Source organism: Mustela nivalis, assembly GCF_964662115.1.
Source record: "Mustela nivalis genome assembly, chromosome: 14".
Classification (NCBI taxonomy): domain Eukaryota; kingdom Metazoa; phylum Chordata; class Mammalia; order Carnivora; family Mustelidae; genus Mustela; species Mustela nivalis.
Genome location: NC_139033.1, coordinates 63,599,081 through 63,626,200, shown reverse-complemented (window position 1 = coordinate 63,626,200; position 27,120 = coordinate 63,599,081). Strand labels below are relative to the sequence as shown.

Below are 27,120 nucleotides of genomic sequence, written 5' to 3'. Positions count from 1 at the left end.
AGGGAGGGACAGAAAGGAAGGAAGAAAAGAAAGAAAATCTAATGGTAAATTTTAGGATTTCTTTTTACTTCCTACTTTGATTCTTTTTTTTTTTTTTAAAGATTTTATTTATTCATTTGACAGACAGAGCAATCAGAGACAGGCAGGCAGGCAGGCAGAGAGAGAGAGGAGGAAGCAGGCTTCCCGTGGAGCAGAGAGCCCGATGTGGGGCTCGATCCCAGGACCCTGGGATCATGACCCGAGCCGAAGGCAGAGGCTTTAACCCACTAAGCCACCCAGGTGCCCCTCCTACTTTCATTCTTAAAAAAAATGTGGGAAATGATTTAATTTTTCTGGTGAATTTCTGCTTTCTTGTTTGGCTTTTGTTTTAATTTTACTCAACAAATATGATGTCTGTCAGTATTCATACCTTCCTATTTAAAATGTAAAATACCAGAGCACCTAGATACTCAGGATTCATTGTAATCTGTTTTATAACACATTTTTACCTAGGGCACAAAATAAGCCATTCTGTGTGGTAAGCCACAGAGAGGATTGAATTAAGAACATTCTTTCAAATCAGCTAATTTAAGAAATTAATATTACTAAAGTTTAGTATCATTCAGTGATTTGAGAATATCATCTGTGAGCCCATCATAAACCATAGTCCAATTTAATCCCAGACAAATGGGGAGGAAAATATTCAGGGTGCTAGAAACATAAGAAAGCATTTAATGCACTTATAAGAGATGTGGCAAATAATAATTTAAAATATGAAAATTGCTATACTGGATCAAATCTGTGGTTTGTGCAACTCAGGATGTAGTCTCCAAAAATGAGCTGAAGAATACAAGTATGATTGTTCAATATTAAATTAATATTAAATTAAAATTTGTTTATTTCTGGGATGCCCTGGGTGGCTCAGTTGGTTAAGCGAGCTACTCTTGATTTGGGCTTGGGTCATGATCTCAGGGTCATGAGATTGAGGCTCCCCCACCCCACCCCTTGGTTCAGGCTCTGTGCTGGTGTGGAGCCTGCTTGAGGTTCTTTCTTCTCTCTCTCCCTTTGCCCCTCCCCCCATCCTGCTTTTCTCATACCTGCACACTCTCTAAAAAAAATCTTTGTTTGTATATTTCCTTTAGTAATTGCTCATGAAGTTTAAAACCTCTTCCAGGGGCGCGTGGGTGGCTCAGTTGGTTAAACAACTGCCTTCCGCTCAGGTCATGATTCCAGAGTCCCAGGATCTAGTCCCATATTGGCTCCCTGCTTGGCAGGGGGTCTGCTTCTCCCTTTGAACTCTCCCATCTCATGCTCTCTCGTCTCATTCTCTCTCTCAAATAAATAAAACCTTAAAAAAAAATCTTCTTCCTAATGTTTTATTTATTTCTAGCATGTACTAGTTTTTATGGATAATTGTTGAGGTTTCTTGCCTTCTGGATGTTTTATTTATTTATTTTTTAAAGATTTTATTTATTTATTTGACAGAGAGAGATCACAAGTAGGCAGAGAGGCAGACAGAGAGAGTAGGAAGCAGGCTCCCCACTGAGCAGAGAGCCCGATGCGGGACTCGATCCCAGGACCCTGAGATCATGACCTGAGCTGAAGGCAGCGGCTTAACCCACTGAGCCACCCAGGCGCCCCAGTTCTGGATGTTTTAAATATCACACTTTCAGTTTATAAGGCTCCTCTTAATCTCCCATTGCAGGGTTTAGATTTTATATAATTAATATTTTATGAAATAATACATTTCATATAATATATTTCAAATAATACATTATATGTTATCCTCTGGGGATCTGCTAGAATTCTTATCAAATGAAATAACTGGAATTGTTCACAGTTTCTTTAGATGAAAGTTTTTTATTTTGTGCCGGTAGTTCATTGCTTTGTATATTTTGGTCCTCAAATGCTTGAATTTTTGAAATATGGTCCTAATCAGTAGTTCCTGTGATTTCATCTGACAATCTAGATCTTGTAAAGGTTAGTGTTATTGGTTACCTATCAGTTCTGGTATGGTAGGTGTTATATGATGTTACACACTCCAGCTAAATGTTAAGCTTAATGTTTACCTTTCTTTAAAAGTTAATGAAAGAAAGTAGATGAATTGTACTATAGTCTGCTGATCATGGGAAGATAGTAACTAGAAGCTTTCTGTTTTGATGCTTAAAAGTTTTTCTTAGGATATTCGTGAAAAAACTTTTTTATTCATAGTTGAGCAAAAGCTAAATTTAATTTAAACTGAATATTATAATTTAAATTAAATTTAAACATAATTAGCAAAAGCTAATGTAATAGAGAAAAACTAAATTTTAATTTCAATCTGATCATTTTTAGAATTAAATTTGATACATTTTAGTAACAGATTCTACCACATAAAAATTAAACAATAAGCCTCTCAAATCCACAATATGAATGAATAAAATTCATGAATGAGAAAGTTAATTCAAGATTCCTGGTCTGTATTTTTAGAAAAAAAAGTTGAGAGGAAAAAAATTTAGAGAGTAAACTGAATGTTGTTACTCTTGCTAGTAATCTTATATTTATATATCACTTGAATATCTTTTTTAAAATATTTTATACCGGGACACCTGGGTGGCTCAGTTGGTTAAGCAGCTGCCTTCTGCTCAGGTCATGATCCCAGCGTCCTGGGATCGAGTCCCACATCGGGCTCCTTGCTCGGCAGGGAGCCTGCTTCTCCCTCTGCCTCTGCCTGCCATTCTGTCTGCCTGTGCGCTCTCTCTCTCTCTCTGACAAATCAATAAAATCTTTAAAAAAAAAAATTTATACCTATTTATTTTTTTAAAGATTTTATTGATTTATCTGAGAGGGAGAGAGGGAGAGATCACAGTTGGCGAGGAGGGGTAGGGGGAGAAGCAGTCTCTCCTCTGAGCATGGCGCCTGACTTAGGGCTCAATCCTAGGACTCTGGGATCATGACTTGAGCCAAAGGCAGAGGCTTAACTGAGTCACCTAGGTGCCCAGAAATATTTTATATTAAGAGATAGGGCAGAAAGTTTTAGTATTATCATGGATATATTCCCTATTTCAGATATGTATTTCCCTGAGTGACTCTTTTACTTGCATTTCTTCTTAACAGAATTGTTGACATTTGATAAATAAATGGTCAGTATGTTCAACATTCTCCAAATATTACTCTTTTGTAGGTATAGGACAAAAAAAAATTAGTGTATTATTAAATGTGGTCATTTTCCATTTCATTATATTGAAGTAAAGATGGTCTCCTAAAACAAACTAATCCAGAATATTAGGAAAAAATGTGTTTTTGTACATCAAATTTTCTTCTGCTACCTAATTATTTTAAAGTAAGGGAGAACATTAAAGAATTTTCAACAAATACATTTTTATATGAAATAGCCTATGAGACATAATTCTGCTGACTGACTCTGACTTCAGTTTTCACTGGAAGAAGTATTTTCAAGGTACAAATTTTAGTTTCTGAGTATGCTGGTGGCCAGTATTTTTATTAGAGAACTTGAAGTAAAAATTGATCTTGTTTCTTTTCTCCCTACTCATTAATTACTTCATTGGCTCAAGTAGTTCACTCTCATTTTCATATTGAATTGACCTAAGGATCTAGATTTAAGCACTTTTTCTTTCTGCATTCTGTTAAGAGTGAGAGGAAAGGTAGACAATTTTCTCCCACAGGTTATTTTTGCTTGTTCTAGAATTTCTTATAAATCAAATCACACAATAAGCACATTTAAGTTTTTAACAGAAATTGATAGGTTCTCAATTTTAAGCAGCATTTATAGAGTCCTATAAAGGCTGGTAATATAATTAAGAATTCATTTGAGCACATTTTTAAGTGTTTAGAAGGCCCTTTAAATGAAAGAAACAGTGTATTCTGAAGTTTATCAAGATTGAGTTTTAATATAGACTGTGTATGGCAAAGCAAGTATTAACTTTCTTTTCTTTTCTTTCTTTCTTTTTTTTTAAAGATTTCATTTATTTATTTGAGAGAGAGAGAGCAGAAGGTCAGAGGGAGAAGCAGACTCCCCATGGAGCTGGGAGCCCGAGGTGGGCCTCAATCCTGGGGCTCCAGGATCATGACTTGAGCTGAAGGCAATTGCCTAATCAACTGAGCCACCCAGGCGCCCAAGTTTCAACTTTCTTTGTAGGATTTTACTGGAGCTCTATGTTAAGATTCTGAGACTGGATAAGGTATATAGAAGTGATGCCATTTAGTGACGTATGCCATTGTCCCAGAAGATAAGGAAATAGTGGTACAAGAACCACGTATTGGCTGTTACTGAGAAATAGTTAGCAACTAACATGTATTTTCTGACTATAAAGCTGCAGCTTTTGTATAGTTAGGGTCCTTTGTTTTCTAGAACTCAGCCTACCAAGTGCATGCCAGTAATCACATACTGAATATTATGTAGAAATTAGAGGAGATGATACCTTGATTCCAATCACTGTGTGTGTATGTACTACTTGATTAGAGGTAAGAATTTGATTGTTGTGTATTTATGAACAGGGGAGTAGGTGAAGATTGAAATACAGGGAAAGGAAAGTGTAAGGGATGGGATCACTTGGGTGGCTCAGTTGGTTAAGTGCTGGACTCTTAATTTTGGCTCAGGTCATAATCTCAGGGTTGTGAGATCAATCTCCATCAGGCTCCTCGTTTAGTGAGGAGTCTGCTTGAGATTCTTTCCTTCTCCCCACCACCTGCTCACATGTGCTCTCTCTCTCTCAAATAAAATCTTAAAAAAAAAAAAAAAAAAAGTAAGGCATCCTTATCTATTTGTTTCATCCGCACTTGTGTTTCTTTGCAACCTTTCCCTATGAAATTTACGAATAGTTCCTTGTCTGATATCCCGGAGCATAATGTAAAAGTCATAATTAATGTAAAAAAAATCCTTAAGTAATGGGCACCTGGGTGGGTCATTTGGTTGAGCAACTGCCTCTGGCTCAGGTCATGATTGTGGAGTCCCACGATCAAGTCCTGCATCAGGCTCCCTGCTGAGTGGGGAGTCTTCTTCTCCCTCTGACCCTTTTCCCCCTGTCATTCTCTCTCTCTCTCTCCTTCTCTCACTCTCTCAATCTCTCTCTCAAATAAATAAGTAAATAAATAAAGTCTTTAAAAAAAAACCCAGGTAATACTGTGAAGCACTAGACCTGTATTTCTGTAAATTACTAGAACATTATTTTATGTTAACATCCAAATAAAACATCAAAATTTGATGTGTCAAAAGGAAAGGCTAAGGTATGTACTGTTTATTGATTTTCCTGTCTAGTGGCCTTTTGGAGGGAAATTAAGTAAAGGACTTAAGTTTTTAAAAATATAATAGCTCTTTCTTTTGCTTGCCAAGTAGGAGTAAATACCTCTTTAGGTGAATTTCAATCTATGATCATTTCAGTCTCCATAAATGCTATTCTGACACTGTTGTTTTAAATGGTACTTCTTTGAAAGAATAATAATGAATTCACTTATACTTTCTCATTCATTGTATTTTATTTTGTTCAGCAAGTGTGCAGGAGTATTCCACACATATGCTGCTTCAAGTGTTATAGTTATTAAGATATGGAATGAGAGGGATCCAGGATTGTTAAATCCCAGCTCAGAACTTCATGACATATATAAATATCACATATAATATATATGTCTATATTTAATATATATGTAATAATATAAATATAATTTGTAAAGTTAGGGATATATATATGTGCACTTTTTTGAGGTTTTATTTAATCACTACACCAAGGTGGGGCTTGAACTCACAACCCCAAGATCAAGAGTCGCTTGCTCCACCACTTAGCCATCCATGTGCCTCTATATATTTTTAACCAGCATATTTGCCTTCCTCTGCATGTATGATCTTGACCCCAGTTGCGCTGTAGGCAGAGTGAGGCACACCCAGGATTCTACAATGGGCACTGAGGCACTGAGGCTTGCTTTGCCCAGCTTGTTCTTGCCAGGGCTGCACACTGGTGTTGAGGGCTCATGGGGCCCACCCCTTTTCGCCCCATCCCCCACTCTTTATAGCTGAGGGTGCACACAGCCAGGCTGTGTCCACCTCCAGGACAGGCCTTTCGTCTGTTATTTGAGTACCTATCCAAATGGTATGAAGATTAACTCATAAACACTTCACTAATATTTTATTACTGTTTTTCACAACTAAAATACTGGAAAAGAATACTTAATAAAAGATATTAAGGAAGAAAATGTGAATAGGAAGGTAAGCCAGAATTGTTAGATTGTTTCTGTTGAGTTTCAGTCTGAATGCATAATGTGACTCTGAATGTATATTATTTTGTAGAATTTATTTTTTCTAATAATATTCTCACTTTTAGTTATTTGAAAATTCAACTTTATTATTTTTCTAATTATAAATGTAGCTTATGCTAATCATAAAAAAGCAAGTAATGTAGATACCTGTAAAATATATAATAAATACACAAAGTAGAAAACAAAATTACCCTGCAGTAGAATCCTAGGAAATAATCAGTTTGTTTTTTGACTTACAGACCTTTCTCTATGCATACACATATAAAAAAAATTTTTTGAAGTACAGTTGATACACAGTATTAAGTTTCTTTTTTTTTTTTTTTTAAGATTTTATTTATTTATTTGACAGAGATCATAAGTATGCAGGTAGAGAGAGAGGAGGAAGCAGGCTTCTGCTGAGCAGGGAGCCCAATGTGGGGCTCGACCCCAGGCCCCTGGGATCATGACCTGAGCCGAAGGCAGAGGCTTTAACACACTGAGCCACCCAGGCGCCCCCACAGTATTAGTTTCAACATACAACATAGTAATGTTCAACATTTAAATACATTAGGAAGTGATTACTACACTAAACATAGGTATCATCTGTCATCATACAAAGTTATTAAAATATTATTATTATTATTTTTTTAAAGATTTTATTTATTTATTTGACAGACAGAGATCACGAGTAGGCAGAGGCAGGCAGAGAGAGAGAGAGGAGGAAGCAGGCTCCCTGCTGAGCAGAGAGCCTGATGCGGGACTCGATCCCAGGACCCTGAGATCATGACCTGAGCCGAAGGCAACGGCTTAACCCACCGAGCCACCCAGGCGCCCTTATTAAAATATTATTAACTGTATTCTATATACTATATATTGTATTCATGTGTCTTATTTTATAACTGGATGTGACTTTTTTCACTTAGTGTATAATACTGTCTTAGGTCCATCCATGTTGTTGCAGATGGCAAGATTTTATTCTTTTTGTAGCTGAGTACTATTCCGTTATATGTATACCATATCTTCTTTTATGTGTTCATCTATCAAATTGTTACTTTGTAGAGCATAAATCTGACCCCTAATACTTTACAATGCAAGTCAATTTATAATCTCAATTTACTGAAATACATCATTGTTTTCAAGAGTTCATTCTGTCCTTCAAGAGTGTCTTTTTATAGAATGATGGCAGTTAAATTATTCCAACTTGTATTTCTTCTATATGGGTTTTAGTTCCCATGGGATTCTTTACTGGGGCATTTTGAGTTTCTTGTGAGTTAGTTTTGTTTACTAATACAACTAAATTTTGTATTTTATTTACAAAAAATTAGAGAACAGAATAAATCCTATCCCCAAAATCTGTTCAGAAATCTTTCTCCTGAATTACTTATATTAGCCATATCTGAGTTTAAGGACTTTTAAGTAGTTCACTATCAATAGTGGACTTTTTCTTTTTTGGAGTGAAAAAAATGAAGCTCTGCTATTTTGACTTTCCTTCTTTGAGCTAAAAATAAGGCCCTACTATTATTTTAATATCTCTTATTTTATCCCTAACCTTTGCCCTCTGGATTTCTTGAACTGTTCTCTTGGAGACTGCCCTAGAATTCTTTTTTGTCAGAGACTTGTAAGAAGCAGCTCATTAAAAGTTCTTATCTTTTAGAAATATATTTTGAAATATTTAGGGATAAAAAGATATACTGGGGATTTTTAAAAAAATATTTGAGGATGGTGAGAAAATGAGTGGGAATGGATAAAACAGGATTGGTAAAGAATTAATCATTTTTGAAGCTGGGTAATAATGGAATAGGTGGTTTCATTTTATTTTTCTCTCTACTTTTGTATATATTTGAAAATTTCCATAAGTTAAAAAATGAAAATAGGACCCAAATGGAGGTTTAAGTTGGGCAGTATATAATGCAAATTTGAATTCCACTCTAAAAATAAAATACATTGTGTGATATTGAACAAGATAATTTTGTGATGTACAAATATAAATTTTAAGTAGATTTTCATTTTGCTGATGTAAAGGTATATTTACAGTTAAGTGAGCACAGTCACTTCTTACTGTTACAGCTGAAAGCTTCTTCTTTTCTAAAGCACGTTTAGTTGAATGACTGTATTAATAGTTCTCATTGTTTCAGGTAGTCCAGCAGCCTTCAGGAGGTGTTGCAAAACAAGTGACCACACTTTCCCATTCCTCAGCATTGACGATTCAGAAATCTGGACCGAAGAAGATGCCAGTGAGCACTGCAATACCTACCAGCCAGTTTCCTCCAGGTAGACCCCAATCCATCCCTGCCTCATCACACTGGGTTTGGAATATGATGGGATTTTTGTATTCTCTTTTTTTATTGTTATATTAAGAGAAGATAGTCTTTTAAATAAGACCTAGGAGGGAGGGCTGAAAAATAAACATTTAGTACATTCTTTGTACATACATAGAATGTACTAAATACATAGCCTACTTTTTAGGGATGTGTGTTGCTTTAGAATAAAAGAAGCAGCTACTCATTGTATTTTGGAATTAGAATAACCTCTTTGTAAGTAAAGCCCTTTTTTAACATAAAAATTGCTATAACTTTATTTCTTTTTAGACTATACTTTTTCTAAGTTTGAAATCATTCTTACACGTAAAAGTTAGAGATTTCATATGTTTTTTAAATCTACAAATATAAATGATATATTATTAACATTTATCACCTGTCACTTTTTCTGCATGTTTTTATAATGCCGGTAATTCTGTAGACTTGTTTGAAGACTATTTAAAAAGAAATGGAGATGTCTTGATTTTATAAATGATTGCTTGTTCAGGGAATATATTCATTGTCATTTTTGAATTTAAACATAGTTCAAGGACAGCTTGAAATTTTCTTTGATTATTTTGTGTATACTAAAAGCTGTTATTCTGCATTTTTCCTAATATGGCATGATTTTTTTTTTAAAGTTCATTTTTCTTTCTTCCGTTGTTTGTATAGCTTCCATTCTAAAGCAAATTACCCTGACAGGAAATAAGATTCTGTCACTCCAAGCATCTCCTGTTCAGAACAATAAAGTAAAAGAAAATGGAACAACATCCTTCAGGTAAAGAAAATAAATAGTTAAAATTTGGTCTCGTTAAAGGAAATAGTTAAAATTTAATCTGGTTAAGAAAAGATGAAAGAATAATACTTATGAAGTAAATATATTGATGCCTTAAAAAGCTGACAATACTTTATTGAGTATAATTTATAAACAAGCACACAAATCTTAAGTATATATTTCTATGAATTTTGATAAGCATATATCCCTATATAATCAAGATATTGAATATATCCTTCACCTTCATGCTCCTTTCAAATCAATTACCTCTGACCCCTCCCTCCAGCAGCTGCTATTCTTACATCCGTCTCTATAGATCAATTTTGTCTATTCTTAAACTTCACATAAATGAAAAATTACATTAACCTTTTTGCATCTTTTTTCACTCTGCATGTTTTTGAGATTCATTCATATCATTTTGAATATTAGAAGAGTGTTCTTTTATATTGGTGAGAAGTAATCTTTGTATAAATGTAAATCTATCTCCTGTTGATTGACATTGGGTCGTTTCTGCTTTTTGACAATAATATGTAAAGCTGCTATAAACATTTATATACAGATTTTTATGTGAACATAGTTTTTCTTTTCTCTGTAGTAAATATCTAGGAATATGACTGTTGGATCACTAGGAATGTGTTTAACTATTTAAGAAACTACCAAACTGTTTACCAAAGGAACTACGATTTTGCATTTCTACCAGCAATGATGAGTTCATTTGCTCTTCAACTTAGTCAGCTCTTGGTATTGTCAGTTCTTTTGATTTTTGCCATCCTAATAAGTATATTGTGGTTATTTTTGTGATTTTAATTTGCATTTTCCTAATGATTAAAGACCTTGAGCATCTGTTCTTGTATTTATTTGCTATCCATATACCTTCTTCAGTGAAGTCTGTGTTCAAATGTTTTGCCCAGTTTTTCTTACTGAGTTATTTGTTTTCATATGGTTGAGTTTTTAGCATTTTTATGTATCCAAGATTCATGTCTTTTGCCATGGAGTGATTTGGGAAAAATTTCTTTGTAGTGTGTTACATCATTGCTCACCAGTGTCTTTCACAGGGCAAACATTTAATTTTGCTAAAGTTCAGTTCATTGTTTTTCTTTGTAAATTATGCTTTTCATGTTTATCCAAGAAATGTTTGTGCAACTCTAGCTTACAAAGATTATCTCCTACGCTTTATTCCAGAGGCATTACAGTTTTAACTTTGTCCTTCTTGTATTGATATTCTTTAATCTCTGCCTATTACCTATACAAAAATCCACTTTCTTCTTCCTCAACCTTTTCCCAGTTTTAGTTGTGTCATTTCTTTGTCACAATATAAAAACATTTTTACTTTAGTCTTTTTTTTTTTTTAAAGATTGTTTATTTATTTATTTATTTTTATTTATTTGACAGAGAGAGATCACAAGTAGGCAGAGAGGCAGGCAGAGAGAGGAGGAAGCAGGCTCCCCGCTGAGCAGAGAGCCCGATGCGGGACTCGATCCCAGGACCCTGAGATCATGACCTGAGCCAAAGGCAGCGGCTTAACCCAGTGAGCCACCCAGGCACCCTGTACTTTAGTCTTTATTCCTCATCTCCACCAGTTTTTAGTTATTGGTCTACTATTTTTTTTTTTTTTTAAGATTTTATTTATTTGACAGAGAGAGAGGGGGGGGGAGAAGCAGGCTCCCTGCTGAGCAGAGAGCCAGATGTGGGGCTGGACCCTAGGACCCTGAGATCTTAACCTGAGCTGAAGGCAGAGGCTTTAACCAACTGAGCCACCCAGGCGCCCCTGTACGTCTACTTTTATATTAAAATGATCATCTTCAGTCCTTTCTCTGAATTTTTCTTAGTTATCTCTTGGTTGGATGAAGTTCATCTACTCAAGAAAGGCTCTTTTGGTATAGAATATTCTAAATTCTTATATGTTAAAAACAGTTTCAGTGTCCTCCATACTTGAAGGACAGCTGGCTGGATTTGAAATTAACATTTTGTATTGCATTTTTAAAAATGCTTCTCTACTATTGTCTTGATATTTGTTTTATTATTTATTTAGGCCTTGAGAATTTATTTCTTTATCTTTGAAATCTAATATTTTTATATTAAGATGTACAGTGAGACATTGACCATTCTGACTTCACTTTCCCAGGTTACCAGTTGGCCCTTTTAATATATGGATTCTGGTCTCTTAAATAAATGTCTGTGAAGTTTTCTTGGATTGTGGTTTGAAATATTAGTTCTAGCCAATTGTTTTGTGTTTTACTCTCCATGGAATGCGGTAGTATGAATTTTATTCTTTTTACTTTCCTTACTTCCCATTATTTTGCTTCTGATCTTGTTTTATCTCTTTTATCTTCTTTTCATTTTCTTCATTGTTTTTACGCTGTTCTTGAATGTGTCTTAATAGGGTTTTGGTCGCATCTCTTGGCATATGAAAAACCTCCTTGATTCTCTTGTCTGCAGCACTATATGAGTTTTTCCTTTCCCCATTTTCGTTCCCCACCCCTAAGCTTACATATGTAAGTCTGTGAAGTTTAATTAAATGTAGCTCATACTGTGATCTACTAGGATATCTTTTTATTATTTTCTGATTTGGGATGTACTTTGTCTTCTGATAGAATATTTCATCCTTATGCCTGCCACTGCCACCAATTCTCTGGCCTCTTTACAGCAGTTTTTCTTAGTCTGATTTTTCCACAGGCCTTAAGTCAGATGATGTAGGAGCACATAGGTGGGTCAGGGAGTGAGTGTGTGGAGAACTGATTGGCAGAGGACAAGAGAACCTTCAGTGGGATTTGTTTTCCCTTTTTTTTTTTTTTTCCATTTATACTTATTTTGAAGTTTGGATATTCTTTGAGTTATGCTGACATTGTGGTTTTCCTTATTTTGTTTTGTTTTGGGAGGAAATGTTAGAAGATGGACATCTAGGCAGACATCATTGTTTTCTAAAGCAGTGTGTTTAATCTGTGTCAGTCAAGATACATAGACTATTTTCAACACCCCAAAAGCTTCCTGGTGCTCTTTCCTAGCCAGTCCCCTTGTTACACTCCAGCCAGCCACTGAGTAGTTTCCTGTCATTGTGGTTTAGATTTGTATTTTTAATTTTAAGACATTTATTTTAAAGAAAGAGAGGGAGGGAGAGTGAGCTTGAGGGTAGTGTCAGAGGGAAAGAATCTCAAGCAGGCTCCCTGCTGAGTGGGGAGCCCAACATGGGGTTTAGTCCCGGGACCCCAAGATCATGATAAGAGCCAAAACCAAAAGATGGATGCTTAACTGACTGAGTCACCCAGGGGCTCATAGATTTATCTTTTTTATTTTTATTATTATTATTTTTTTTAATTTGAAGATTTTTTATTATGAGATTTTGCATTATTTTACATGTTAACGGGACATTTGTATTCTTTCTATGAGATTTTATACTCCTTGCCCATTTTTTTTTAACTTTTTATTTTTTATAAACATATATATGTTTATTTTTATTATTTTTTAAAAAATATTTTTATTTTAGAGAAGGAGAGTATACATGCAGGCATGGGAAGGGGTAGAGAGAGGGGGAGAAGCAGACCCCCTGTGGAGCAAGGAGCAGGATGCAGCCTTGATTCCAGGACACTGGGATCATGACCTGAGCAGAAAGCAGAAGCTTAATTGACTAGGTGCCCCAGATTTGTCTTTTTAAAATGGTTGCCTTTTTAAAAGTTGTATGTTGATTTTGTAATTATTAATCAAGTTAACTCTGCCTTACCAGAAATCATAAGTGCCATTTCTTTTTTAAAATATTATTGTTATCTGATGGAGGTATCTTTTTTTCTGGGCAGGGAGTGGGGTAACAGCAGTGGGGAGAAAGAAAAAATCTTTAGCAGGCTCCACACCCTAGCACAGAGCCAAGGCAAGGGAGGGCTTGATCTCACAACCTTGAGATCATGACATGAGCCAAAATCCAGAGTCTCAGGAGTGGATGCTTAACCAACTGAGCTGGTAGAAGTATTTTATCTTCTGTGTTCTTACAATTAATCATGCTTATTTTAAAGTCCATGCCTAATATTGCTAATATCCATGTTAACTGTAAGTCTCTCTTTTACCTGGCTTTTTTGTCCTGTTTCTTGGTCTCCACCTAGTAATTTTTTTGAGTCAGTGTCCGATATGTTTAGAAAATAATTATAGGAGTTTTGGATTAGTTACCTCCAGATAGAGAATTTGCCCAATTTTCTGTTTAGCAGTAGAGGAGCAGATTGCCTCAATATAGTCAGTAATTGAGCTGGTTCAAAGCTAGGTTGTAATCTTTCCAAGATTCTGTGTCCCTTTGGTTCTCCTAGCTCCAGGATGTAGTCCCTTAAGAGTTTCAACTAAGAGTTAGGGTGCTTTTCTCTTTGTTGGACTCTGAACCCCAATTTTTATTTCCTCCGTACTTTAAGAGTGCTTAAAATTCATCATGCTTTTGTTGTTGTTGTTGTAAACTGTCTTAATTTTTCCGTTTTTAAAAAAATTTTGGGGGTGCCTGGGTGGCTCAGTGGGTTAAAGCCTCTGCCTTTGGCTCAAGTCGTGATCCCAGGGTTCTGGGATTGAGCCCCGCATTGGGCTCTCTGCTCAGCAGGGAGCCTGCTTCCCCACCCCCCTGCCTGCCTCTCTGCTTTCTTGTGATCTCTGTCAAATAAATAAATAAAATCTTTAAAAAAAAATTTTGGGGGGAAAATATACATAACAGAAAATTTACCATCTTAACCATTTTTAAGTGGCAGTAAGTACATTCATGTTGTTATACAACTACACACATCATACTATCTCCAGAACTCTTTTCATTTTATAAAATGAAACCACCTTTTAAACAATTAGTCCTCATTCTTCACTTCCCCCCACCAGCCCCTGGCAACCAACATTCTACTTTTCTATCTTTGTGATTTTGACTACAACAGTCTCATGTAAATGGAATTACACAGTATTTGTCTTTTTGTGACTGGCTTATTCCACTTAGAATAATGTCCTCAAAGATTGATCCATGTTGTAGCATAAGTCAGAATTTTCTTTGAATTACATTCTGTTGTTTATCCACTCATCTGTTAGTGGACAGTTGAGTGTCTTTCACATTTAATTATTGTGAATGATGCTACTATGAACACCGACATACAAATATCTTGACGTTTGTTTTCAGTTCTTTTGGTTATATATCCAGAAATGGAGCTATGGGATCATATGGTATTTATTTTTAATTTTTTGAGGATCTCTTATTCTGTTTTCCACAGCAGTTGTACCATTTTACATTCCCGTCAACAGTGTACAGGAGTTCAAATTTCTCCACATTCTTGCCAACACTTGTTATTTTCTGGTTTTGTTTTCTTTGGTAATAGTCTTCATAATAGATGTAGGTGGTATTTCTTTGTGGTTTTGATTTGCATTTGCCTAATGATTAGTGATGTTGAGCATCTTTTCTTGTGCTTATTGGCCATTTGTATATCTTCTTTGGATAACTTTCTAGTACTTTGCCCATTTTATAATCAGATTTTTTTGTTATTGAATTTTATATTCTGTATATTTCTCCCTTATTGGATGTATGATTTGCAAATATTTTCCTCTGTGGATTGCCTTTTTACTCTAAAGTTAATGTCTTTTGAAGCACAAAATTTGTGAAATCCAGTTTGTTTAATATTCTTTTGTTGCTTGTGCCTTTGGTGTTATATCCAAGAAATTATTGCCAAATCCGATGTCGTAAAGCTTTTGTCCTGTTTTCTTCTAAGAGTTTTACAGTATTTGGTCCTATATTTTTTTTTTTAAGATTTTATTTATTTATCAGAGAGAGAGAGGGGAAGAGAGCGAGCACAGGCAGACAGAACGGCAGGCAGAGGCAGAGGGAGAAGCAGGCTCCCTGCTGAGCAAGGAGCCCGATATGGGACTCGATCCCAGGACGCTGGGATCATGACCTGAGCTGAAGGCAGCTGCTTAACCCACTGAGCCACCCAGGCGTCCCAGTCCTATATTTTTTTTATCCTTTCTGGTTCTTGATCCTTTTTTCAGTTATTTTTATATATGGAATTAGGTAAAGGTCCAGCATCACCCATTTTAATGTAGATATCCAGTTTCTTCAGCTCTATAGTATTGCTAAAAATAGTATCCTTACCCACTGAAAAGTCTTGGCACCCTTGTCAAAAATCATTTGAACATAATATGTAAGGGTTTATTTATGTATTCTCTGTTCCGTTTCATTTGGTTATTTGTCAGTCTTTATGTTAGTACCACACTATCTTGATTTCTGTAGCATAGTAGTAAATTTTGACATCAGGAAGTGGGTCTTCCATCTTTCTTTTTGGATTGTTTGGCTATTCAGGGTCCATTGAGTTCCATGTGAATTGTAAGTTGGGTTTTTCTATTTCTGCAAAAAATGTCACTGTGATTTGATAGAGGATTGCATTACATCTGTAGATTGTTCTGGGTAACATGACATCTTAGTAATATTTGCAGTCCGTGAATATGGGGCATTTCTATTCATTTATGTCTAATTTCTTTCAACATTTTATAGTTTTCATTGTGCAAGTCTTTTGGCTTCTTGGTTAAATTTATTACTATTTATTTTTGTTGATGCTATTGTAAATGTAATTTCTTATTTCCTTCACAAATTTTCCATTGTTAATGTATAGAAATGTAACTGATTAAAAAAAATTTTTTTTTAGAGATTTTATTTATTCGACAGAGGGACACACACAGCAAGAGAGGCAACACAAGCAGGGGGAGTTGGCAGGCAGAGGGAGAGGGAGAAGAGGCTTCCTGGTTGAGCAGGGATCCTGATGTGGGACTTGATCCCAGAACCCTGGGATCATGACCTGAGCTGAAGGCAGATGCTTAATGACCGAGCCACCCAGGTGCTCCATGTAACTGATTTTTTAGTGTGTTGACTTTGTATCCTGCTACTTTGTTCAGTGCATTTATTAATTCTAACTTTTTGTGAAATCTTTAGGGTTTTCTAACACATGGGAACATGTTGTCTGTGGGAATGGAGATAATTTTACTTCTTCCTTTCCAATTTGGATTCTCTTGCTTCTTTTCTTGTGTAATTGCTCTGACTAGATCTTCCACTACCAGGTTGAATAGAAGAGGCCAAAGTTAACATCTTTACCTTGTTCTTGATCTTAGAGGCAAAGTTTTCAGTCTTTCATTATTGAATATGTTTTTCACTGTGTGTTTTTCATACATTTTTTTAAAAAGAGTTTATGTACTTATTTGACAGAGATCACAGGTAGGCAGAGAGACAGACAGAGAGAGAGCGGGGGAAGTGGGCTCTCCACTAAGCAGAGAGCCTGATGCGGTGCTCGATTTCAGGACCCTGAGACCATGACCCGAGCCGAAGGCAGAGGCCTAACCCACTTAAGCCACCCAGGTGCCCCAGTTTTTCATATGTTGTTTTATTATGTTGAGATAACTTTGCTTCCATTCCTGGTTTTTTAAATGTTTTTATCATGAAAAGGTGTTGAATTTTGTAAAACTATTTCTCAACATCAGTTGAGAGGATCAGAGGCTTTTCCCCCTCCTTTTTGTTAAATTTTTATTTCTGTATTAAATTGATCAGATTTGTCTATTGAGCCATCTTTGTACTCCAGGAATAAATCCCACTTAGTCTTGGTGTATGATCCTTTAATATGCTGTCGAATTCAGTTTGTTAGTACTTTGTTGAGGAATTTTGCATCATTGTTCATAAGGGATATTGGTCAATAGTTTTCTTTTAAATGTTTTTAATTTTTTAAAAAATATTCATTTGAGAGACAGAGAGCGTGGACAGGTGAGGGGCAGAGGGAGAAGAAGAGACAGTTTTAAGCAGAGTCTGTACTGAGCACAGAGCCCAAGGCAGGGCTTGATCTCACTACTCTGAGATCATGACTTGAGATGAAACCAAGAGTTGGCCACTTAACTGTGTCACCCAGGTGCCCTCCCCCACTTTTTTCTTTTTTTAAACTAAGTCCTATGCCTAATGTGGATCTTGAACTCACAACTCTAAGATCAAGAGTCACATGCTGTACCAACAGAGTCAGACAGGCACACCAATTTTTAGTTTCCTTATGGTATTTTTGTCTGGCTTTAGTATCATGGTAATGCTGGCTTCATAATGGGTTAGGAAGTATCTTCTCCTCTTCAGTTTTTTGGAAAAGTTTTAGAGGATTTGATATTAGTTCTCCTTTAAATGTTTGGTATAATTCGCAGTGGAGCCAGAGCTTTTATTTGTTGGGAGATTTTTTGATTACTAATTCAGTCTCCTTAGTAGTTATTGATCTATTTAGATTTTCTTTGTGATTTTTTTGGTAGGTTTTGTGTTTCTAGGAATTTGTCTATTTGATCTAGTTTATTCTCTTTTTTTGCATATAGTTTTCTTAGTATTCTCTATTTTTTTTTTTATTTCTTCAGAATCAGTAGTGATGTCTCTACTTTCATTTCAGTTTTTAGTTCATTCAAGTCTCTTTTTATTTATTAGTCTAGCTAAAGTTTTGTTTATTTTTCTATCTTTTCAAATACCAACTTTGGGGTTAATTTTCCTTATTGTTTTTCTATTCTCTTTTGTTTATTTCTGTTCTAATTTTTATTTTTCCTTCCTTATGCTACTTTGGGTTTAGATTGTCCTTTAGTTTTCTAGTTCCTGAAATTGTAAAATTATTTTGTTGATATGAGATCATTCTTGTGTTTTGTTTGTTTGTTTGTTTTAACTTGAGAGAGAGAGGGAGAGAAAGCACAGGCCAGGGGGTGAGGGGCAGAGGGAGAGGGAGAAGCAGACTCCTAGCTGAGCAGGGAGCCCGATGCTTGGTTCCACCCCAGGACCCTGAGATCTTGACCTGAACCAATGTCAGTGCTTAACCGTCTGAGCCATCCAGGTGCCCCTTAGATTTTCTCTTTATTGTTACTTCCATTTTTTTCATACATAATTTTTTTGGCTCTCCTCATATCTTCCATTTTTTTTTTAACATCTTTTTTTTTTTTTTTAAGATTTTATTTATTTGACAGATAGATGACAAGTAGGCAGGCAGAGAGAGAGAGAGAGATGCAGGCTCCCTGCCAAGCTGAGAGCCTGATTCGGGGCTTGATTCCAGGACCCTGAGATCATGACCTGAGCCGAAGGCAGACGCTTAACCTACTGAGCCACCCAGATGTCCCTGTTTTTTGAGCATCTTTAAAACAGTTATTTTGAAGTCTTTGTCTAGTACATCTATCTTGGGGTCTTTTTCAGAGATAGTTTCTATGGATTATTTTTTCCTTTTAATTGGTCATACTTTCCTATTTCTTTGTATGTCTCACGATTTTCTGTTGAAATTGGACATTTGACTCTAATAATGTAGTGTCCCTGGAAATTACCTTCTTCCCATTCCCTAGGGCTTGTTGCCTTTTGTCTTGTGTGTGTGTGTGTGTTTTGTTTTTGTTGTAGGATCAACTTAAGGTATAAACTTTAGATTTTAGATTGTTTTAGCTTTTGATTTTTCCCTGGGTGTGTCTGGTGACTTTCTTATTTCCCCTATGTATGCAGTGGCCTTTGAATGTCCTAATCGTTCATATCTGGCTTTCAAAAGAAGAAAATGAGGGTATGGGGGAAAATGGGACTGGCCCTTTAAATGCCTTAGAAGTCACTTTGGCTAGAGGATGAGGGCTTTGCAAACAGAGGGAGAAGTAGCAGCAACAATGGCCACCCACCTCATAGTCTGCACCACTGAGATCAGAAGAAACAATCTGTGATCTGAACATATATTCCTGATAATTGGAGGACAATTTCTCCTCCCCGCCCCCGCCCTACCCTAGTTGCCACAAGCTATGTGCAGACTGCTCTAATACATGTGCATTGCTCTTTGCACCAGGGCTGGAGCCTGGGGGATGGGTAGCCCTTGCCAAGTAACAGCTGAAATTGACCAAAACCCCAATTTCTTACAAACCTTCCCCTGGAAGTTGGAAGCCTTCAAAAGATTCAAAAGTTCCAAAGTAGTTATACCAGACAGATTCCTGATGCTCTTCTGCCATCTCCCAGAATCCTTCTCAGAGTACTCTTCATAAACTTTTTGCAGAGCCTCAGTGTTCAGTGCTTTGAATGAAAAATCACACAATGTCAAGTCTGCTTCTTTGTGCCTCAGTTCTTTTATAGGAACATGGCTTTCACCCTGAATATTGGCAGCCTCAAAAACCTTGAACTCGAACTTTCTCTCCATTGTCATGATATTGCCTACCCTCTCCATGGCTTTTTTTTTTTCTTTCCATTTTTTGTTTTTTTAAGATTTTATTTACTTATTTATTTTCCAGAGAGAGTGAGCGCACGAGAACAAGCGCACACAAGCAGGGGGAGCAGCAGGCAGAGGGAGAAGCAAGCTACTTGCTGAGTAAGGAGCCCAGTGTGGGACTTGATCCCAGGATTCTGGGATCATGACCTGAGCCAAAGGCAGACCCTTAACCAACTGAGCCACCCAGGTGTCCCCTCTTCATGGCTTCTTAGTGTTGTCTTCCACAGGAATTTGCACATGCCCAAAGGAAAACAGCATAGAGAAAATTGGGTTTCTGTTGGTGAGTTTCTTTTATCTTGGGACTGTGTCTTCTCAAAACCTGGTTTCCTTGGCATGTCTCTGCCTTCAGACAGACTTAAAAAAAAATGTTCTGGCTTTGTTAGTTTTTCTTTCTTTTTTTTTTTTTTTAATTTTTTATTTCTATTCAGCATAACAGTATTCATTGTTTTTGCACCACACCCAGTGCCCCCATGCAATGTGTGCCCTGTCTAATACCCACCACCTGTTTTTCAGAGTCCATAATCTCTCATGGTTCACCTCCCCTTCCAATTTCCCTCAACTCCCTTCTCCTAACTCCCCTTGTCCTCCATGATATTTGTTATGCTCCACAAATAAGTGAAACCGTATGATAATTGACTCTCTCTGCTTGACTTATTTCACTCAGCATAATCTCTTCCAGTCCCGTCCATGTTGCTACGAAAGTTGGGTATTCATCCTTTCTGATGGAAGCATAATATAATACTCTATAGTGTATATGGACCACATCTTCCTTATCTATTCGTCCGTTGAAGGCCATCTTGGTTCTTTCCACAGTTTGGTGACCATTGCTGCTATAAACATTGGGGTACAGATGGCCCTTCTTTTCACTACATCTGTATCTTTGGGGTAAATACCCAGGAGTGCAATGGCAGGGTCATAGGGAAGCTCTGTTTTTAATTTCTTGAGGAATCTCCACACTGTTCTCCAAAGCGGCTGCACCAACTTGCATTTCCACCAACAGTGGAAGAGGGTTCCCCTTTCTCCACATTCCCTCCAACACATGTTGTTTCCTGTCTTGTTAATTTTGGCCATTCTAACTGGTGTAAGGTGGTATCTCAATGTGGTTTTAATTTGAATCTCCCTGATGGCTAGTGATAATGAACATTTTTTCATGTGTCTGATAGCCATTTGTATGTCTTCATTGGAGAAGTGTCTGTTCATATCTTCTGCCCATTTTTTTTATATGATTGTCTGTTTTGTTGAGTTTTATATGATTGTCTGATTGTTGAGTTTGAGTTCTTTATAGATCCTGGATATCAACCTTTTGTCTGTACTGTCATTTGCAAATATCTTCTCCCATTCCATGGGTTGCCTCTTTATTTTGTTGACTGTTCCCTTTGCTGTGCAGAAGCTTTTGATTTTGATGAAGTCCCAAAAGTTCATTTTTGCTTTTGTTTCCTTTGCCTTTGGAGACATCTTGAAAGAAGTTGCTGTGGCTGATATCGAAGAGGTTACTGCCTATATTCTCCTCTAGGATTCTGATGGATTTCTGTCTCACGCTGAGGTCTTTTATCCATTTTGAGTTTATCTTTGTGTACGGTGTAAGAGAATGGTCGAGTTTCATTCTTCTACATATAGCTGTCCAGTTTTCCCAACACCATTTATTGAAGAGACTGTCTTTTTTCCACTGTATATTTATTCCTATTTTGTGAAACTAGAGGCTGGTTTTTTGAAAGAATCAATAAGATCGATAAACCATTGGCCACACTAATCCAAAAGAAAAGAGAGAAAGCCCAAATTAATAAAATTATGAATGAAAAGGGAGAGATCACAACTAACACCAAGGTAGTAGAAACAATCATCAGAAGTTATTATCAACAGTTATATGCCAATAAGCTAAGCAACCTAGATGAAGTGGATGCATTCCTGGAAAACTAAAAACTCCCAAAATTGAACCAGGAAGAAATTGACAACCTGAATAGACCGATATCTAGTAATGAGATTGAAGCAGTGATCAAAAACCTCCCAAAAAACAAGAGCCAGGACCTGATGGATTCCCTGGGGAATTCTACCAAACTTTCAAAGAAGAAATAGCACCTATTCTGAAGCTGTTTCAAAAAGTTGAAGCAGAAGGAAAATTTCCAGACTATTTCTATGAAGCCAGCATTACCTTAATCCCCAAACCAGGCAAAGACCCTACCAAAAAGGAGAATTTCAGACCAACATCACTGATGAATATGGATGCTAAGATTCTCAACAAGATCCTAGCAAACAGGATCCAACAGCACATTAAAAAGATTATCCACCATGATCAGGTGGGATTCATTCCTGGGCTACAAGGATGGCTCAACATTCGCAAATCAATCAATGTGATAGAACAAATTAATAAGGGAAGAGAGAAGAACCACATGGTCCTCTCAATTGATGGAGAAAAAGCATTTGACAAAATCTAGCATCCGTTCCTGATTAAAACGCTTCAAAGTGTAGGGATAGAGGGAACATTCCTGAACTTCATATAATCTATGAAAGACCCACAGCAAATATCATCCTCAATGGGAAAAAGCTTGCAGCCTTCCCGTTGAGATCAGGAACACGACAAGGATGCCCACTTTCACCACTCTTGTTCAACATAGTATTAGAAGTCCTAGCAACAGCAATCAGACAACAAAGAGAAATAAAAAGTATCCAAATCGGCAATGAACAAGTCAAACTCTCTCTCTTCACAGATGACATGATTCTTTATATGGAAAACCCAAAAGACTCCACCTCCAAACTACTAGAACTCATACAACAATTCAGCAACGTGGCAGGATACAAAGTCAATGTACAGAAATCAGTGGCTTTCTTATACACTAACAATGAAAATACAGAAAGGGAAATTAGAGAATCAATTCCATTTACTATAGCACCAAGAACCATAAGATACCTGGGAATAAACCTACCAAGTAATAAGGTAATAAATCTTACCAAAGAAGTAAAGGATCTGTACTCGAGGAACTACAGAACACTCATGAAAGAAATTGAAGAAGACACAAAAAGATGGAAGACCATTCCATGCTCTTGGATCAGAAGAATAAACATTGTTAAGATGTCTATACTGCCTAGAGCAATCTATACTTTTTTTTTTTTTTAAAGAAAGAGCAACTGCTTGTTGTGTATGTCAGGCAAATTGCAAATTTTTTTTTTAAAGATTTTTATTTTTATTTATTTGAGAGAGAGACAATGAGAGAGAGCATGAGAGGCGAGAAGGTCAGAGGGAGAAGCAGACTCCCCATGGAGCTGGGAGCGTGATGCGGGACTCGATCCCAGGACTCCGGGACCGCGACCCGAGCCGAAGGTGGTTGCTTAACCAACTGAGCCACCCAGGCGCCCCTGAGCAATCTATACTTTTAATGCCATTCCAATCAAAATTCCACCGGTATTTTTCAAAGAGCTGGAGCAAATATTCCTAAAATTTGTATGGAATCAGAAGAGACCCCGAATCACTAAGGAAATGTTGAAAAGCAAAAATAAAACTGGGGGCATCATGTTACCTGATTTCAAGCTTTACTGCAAAGCTGTGATCACCAAGACCGCATGGTACTGGCATAAAAACAGACACATAGACCAGTGGAACAGAGTAGAGAGCCCAGATATGGACCCTCAACTCTATGGTCAAATAATCTTGTTAGTTTTCTTAATCAACAATTGTCTGTTATAAGTGACTGTCACTAAGTAGAAATCCTAGTGTAACTCTTTATACTTTTCTGTAATGCCAGTATTTATTGGAGTTAGTGTTTTCAGTACATTTATGGTGTATTTTGAGGAACAGAAGTTCTTCATTTCTTTCTTTCTTTTTTTTTTTTTTAAAAGATTTTATTTATTTATTTGACAGAGAGAGATCACAAGTAGGCAGAGAGGCAGGCAGAGAGAGAGAGGAGGAAGCAGGCTCCCTGCCGAGCAGAGAGCCCGATGCGGGACTCAATCCCAGGACTCTGAGATCATGACCTGAGCCGAAGGCAGCGGCTTAACCCACTGAGCCACCCAGGCGCCCAGAAGTTCTTCATTTCAAAGTAGTTGTATTTTTTAAAAAAGTAGTTGAATTTAGCAATTTCTTTTATGAATTGCTTATATGAATATGCTCCTTGATATCATAAAGATAGCCTCCTTTACAGTGTTCTAAAAGTTTTGAAATTTTACTTCTTATATTTAAATCTTGGTCAACTGCGTTCAATTTTGGTTTTGTTTTTTCTTATAATATATGATAGAAATCCTAATTCATTCTTTCCGGTATGCATAATCATTTGTTCCAGCAGCATTAATGAAGACTCTGTCTTTCCTCAGTGATCTATAGTATCTCCTACGTCACATCTAGAGTCTTTTCTAGGCTATGATTTTTAGTTAATCTTTTCCATCCCTATTTTGTCTTATTGGTTAATTTGTTCATTTCCAATAGCATGCTTCTCAGTTTACTATAGCTTCATAATAAATTTTGAATCTGTTAAGGCATCTCCTTTACGTACTCCTTTATTTCTTCTCTGTTTTTAACTTACGTACCCCACCCTTCCACTGTTGTTGGCTTTTCTTGAGTTTTTGCTGTTAAATATAAATTTAAGTATTAGTTTAAATTCCACCAAAAATGTCTGCTGGAATTTGAATTGGCATAACATTGAGTCCATTTTCCTTAAGCTGATTTCTTTATAATTTTGAGCCTTATATCTATAATTATAATTTATATTTTCCTTTATGCATGCCTTCTTTAACATCTTTCAATAAAGTGAAATAATTTTATCTACACAGGTTATACAGAATTTGTTGTATTTATATGTTGTATTTATTCCTAGGTAGCTTTTTATTGCTATTATAAATATTTTTGATAACTACCTATTCTGTTATTATGATATAGAAATGCACATTGCTTTTTTCTTTAATCCTATGCTAATTAGCTTATTAGGATCATATTTCTGATAATTTTAGATTACCTTAGGTTATTTATATAGATGATGTTAGGAGTGATAGAATTATGGTAGAATTATAGGTTTGTTTTTTTTTTTTTTTGCTTTCAGTACTTTAAAAATACCAATCCATGGTTTTCTGGTATCCATGTATGTATTCATCTTCAAAAGTAAAACATATAAGGAAAAGTCACCCTGAGAGTTAAACTACAATGAAACAGCAGCACATTTGAAACCTCAGTGACTTCAAACATTGGATGATCAAATATTCAATGTGAAAAATTATTATGAAATGGTTAGAAATAAAATGCGGAATCACAAAACTGAGCAGGGAACAATTTTCTGTTTAAAAATGAATACAGTGATTTGAAAAAGGGACATTTAGAAGTGAAAAATGTGGGGCACCTGAATGAGTTGAGCATAAGGCTTTTGATTTTGGTTTAGGTCATGATGTCAGGGTCTTGAGATCAAGCAAGCCCTGCGTCAGGTTCCATGCTGGGCATGGACCCTGTGTGGGATTCTCTCTTTCCCTCTCCTTTCACCACCCCCACCCCCACCTTGTGCACACCTGCTCTCTCTCAAAAAAAAAAAAAGGTAAGAAAATACAATTTCTGAGTTTAAAACCTCATTGGATGGGTAGATCAGATTAAACCTAAGGACCTAAACTGAGTTTGCTTTACTCTAGAGAGGATTTGTGACTTTCTTTCTCATGGGAACAAGGGGTGGTTATTGACTTGGGATCACTTAAGTACCTGTTATAGGGAACCTGACTTAACCCAGAAGTCTCAGATATACTTTCTTCACTTTAACAGAGGTCCAGGCAGTAGTGCCAGCCACAGGCATTTGCCCCTAAGGCAGCTAGCTCTACCTTTAGAGTGTGGTTATTGCTTATTTTTACTGACAACTTTTTTGACAACTTCTGTGCACCCAACACTGGAATGAAAATGTCTTAGGCTGATCTAGTTAGAATGTCGTGTAATTTTTCCTCAGTAAATCTAGTCCACTTACTGCCTGAAGCAAAAATGCCACCACTAGTATTTTCTCTGGGAAATTTCTAGCATATTACTTTTGCTCATTTATCTGTTGAATGCTTACTGCTTTCTAGACATATATAGGAGAATACTTGTTGTATATGTTATAAATATCTTTTTCCCAATCTTTTAACTAATAACTTTGTTTTTAGAGTCTTTGTTTTAGAAGACTTTAAACCACAGTATTAGATTTATTGCTCTCATGCTTTATGACTTTTGAATTTCACTATATTCTAAAAAATCCTTCCTCATCCTGAGTCCATAATGATGTGCTTCCATATTTTCTTCCAAGATATCTATACACACACCTCTCACATATGTATATATACCTTTACATCTTCAGTAATTATTTTATTTTTGTAAATGTCTGTAGCAGAAATTACCTTTTTCCCAGTTAGAATGCGGGTCTCAACAGTATTTACTGAAGAATTCATTATCCTTTTTCTGATATGCCACCTTTATCTTGTAGTAAATTATTATTTATGCAATGGTACATTTCTAGAATTTCATTTTAGTGCTGTGTTTTTATTTCTGTGGTAATATTTTTGCACTTTCAATTATTGTACCTTCATTATTTATTTTTATATCTGGCACAACAAATCTTCTCTCTAATCCTTTTTTATCAACAGTGTCTCCACTTTACCTTTGTTGTTCTACTGAACATGAATTTTTTTTTTAAGATTTTATTTATTTATTTGATAGAAAGAGATCACAAGTAGGCAGAGAGGCAGGCAGAGAGAGAGGAGGAAGCAGGCTCCCTGCTGAGCAGAGAGCCCGATGCGGGACTTGATCCCAGGACTCTGAGATCATGACCTGAGCGGAAGGCAGCGGCTTAACCCACTGAGCCACCCAGGCGCCCCCTGAACATGAATTTTAGAATGAGCAAGGCAGTTCTATGAAAATTTGGTCTTGAGGTTATGTGATTAGGTTAATTTGGGGGAGAATTAACTTTTTTATGATGTGAACCATTTTGAACCATAGTCGCATTTGTTAGAATTCAGTAAGGTTGTAGATAATAGAAATACTAAAAAAAAAAAGTGGCATACACAAGACAGAAGATTCTTTGACATTCAGGAAAATTAGAAGAGTAAGTAGATCATTGCAGGAATAACATTCTGTGGTGTAAAGGACTCAGCCTCTTCATTTGCTTTCTTTTTGTTCCTCAGACACATATTCATCTTCTCACTGTAGTTTTTAGTCACTGGACTTTCTGTGCTCCAGAATCATCTTGCTTGGTCCTTCTTAGTTTAGTTTAAAGGTGATCTCCCTAATTAGAGAGTCTCTGCTTAGGCAGTCAATGTAAAGTAGCTTCTACAGCCCACCTGCTATCTTGAGGCACTCATATAAAAGTATCCTGTTTTTTTTACCATTCCTTGTTATTTCCCACTCCTTTTAAAATCTCCGCGAGGAGCACCTGAGTGGCTCAGTGGGTTAATAAGCCTCTGCCTTCAGCTCAGGTCATGATCTCAGCGTCCTGGAATCGAGCCCTGCATTGGGCTCTCTGCCCAGCGGGGAACCTACTTCCCCCTCTCCCTCTGTCTGTTTCTCTGCCTACTTGTGATATCTCTCTGTTAAATAAATAAACAAAACTGTAAAATAGATAAATAAAATCTCTGTGAGAGTTCACAATAACTTTTGTTTACCATTGTATACCTAATGTTTAAAACAAGGCCTGGTTCATAATGAGCATTC

The 27,120-nt window shown here is 36.4% G+C and overlaps 1 protein-coding gene across 4 annotated transcripts in view; it reads left to right on the top strand.

Annotated features, from left to right (window-relative positions):
• Nucleotides 1–27,120, top strand: part of TAF4B (TATA-box binding protein associated factor 4b) — a 153,985-nt gene that overhangs the window by 32,110 nt on the left and 94,755 nt on the right. For all 4 annotated transcript variants that reach the window (XM_082698893.1, XM_082698892.1, XM_082698894.1 and 1 more), the window contains exons 8-9: nt 8,343–8,478; nt 9,177–9,282. In XM_082698893.1, coding sequence (XP_082555019.1) covers nt 8,343–8,478; nt 9,177–9,282 — 242 coding nt within the window. The remainder of the gene's footprint in view (nt 1–8,342; nt 8,479–9,176; nt 9,283–27,120) is intronic.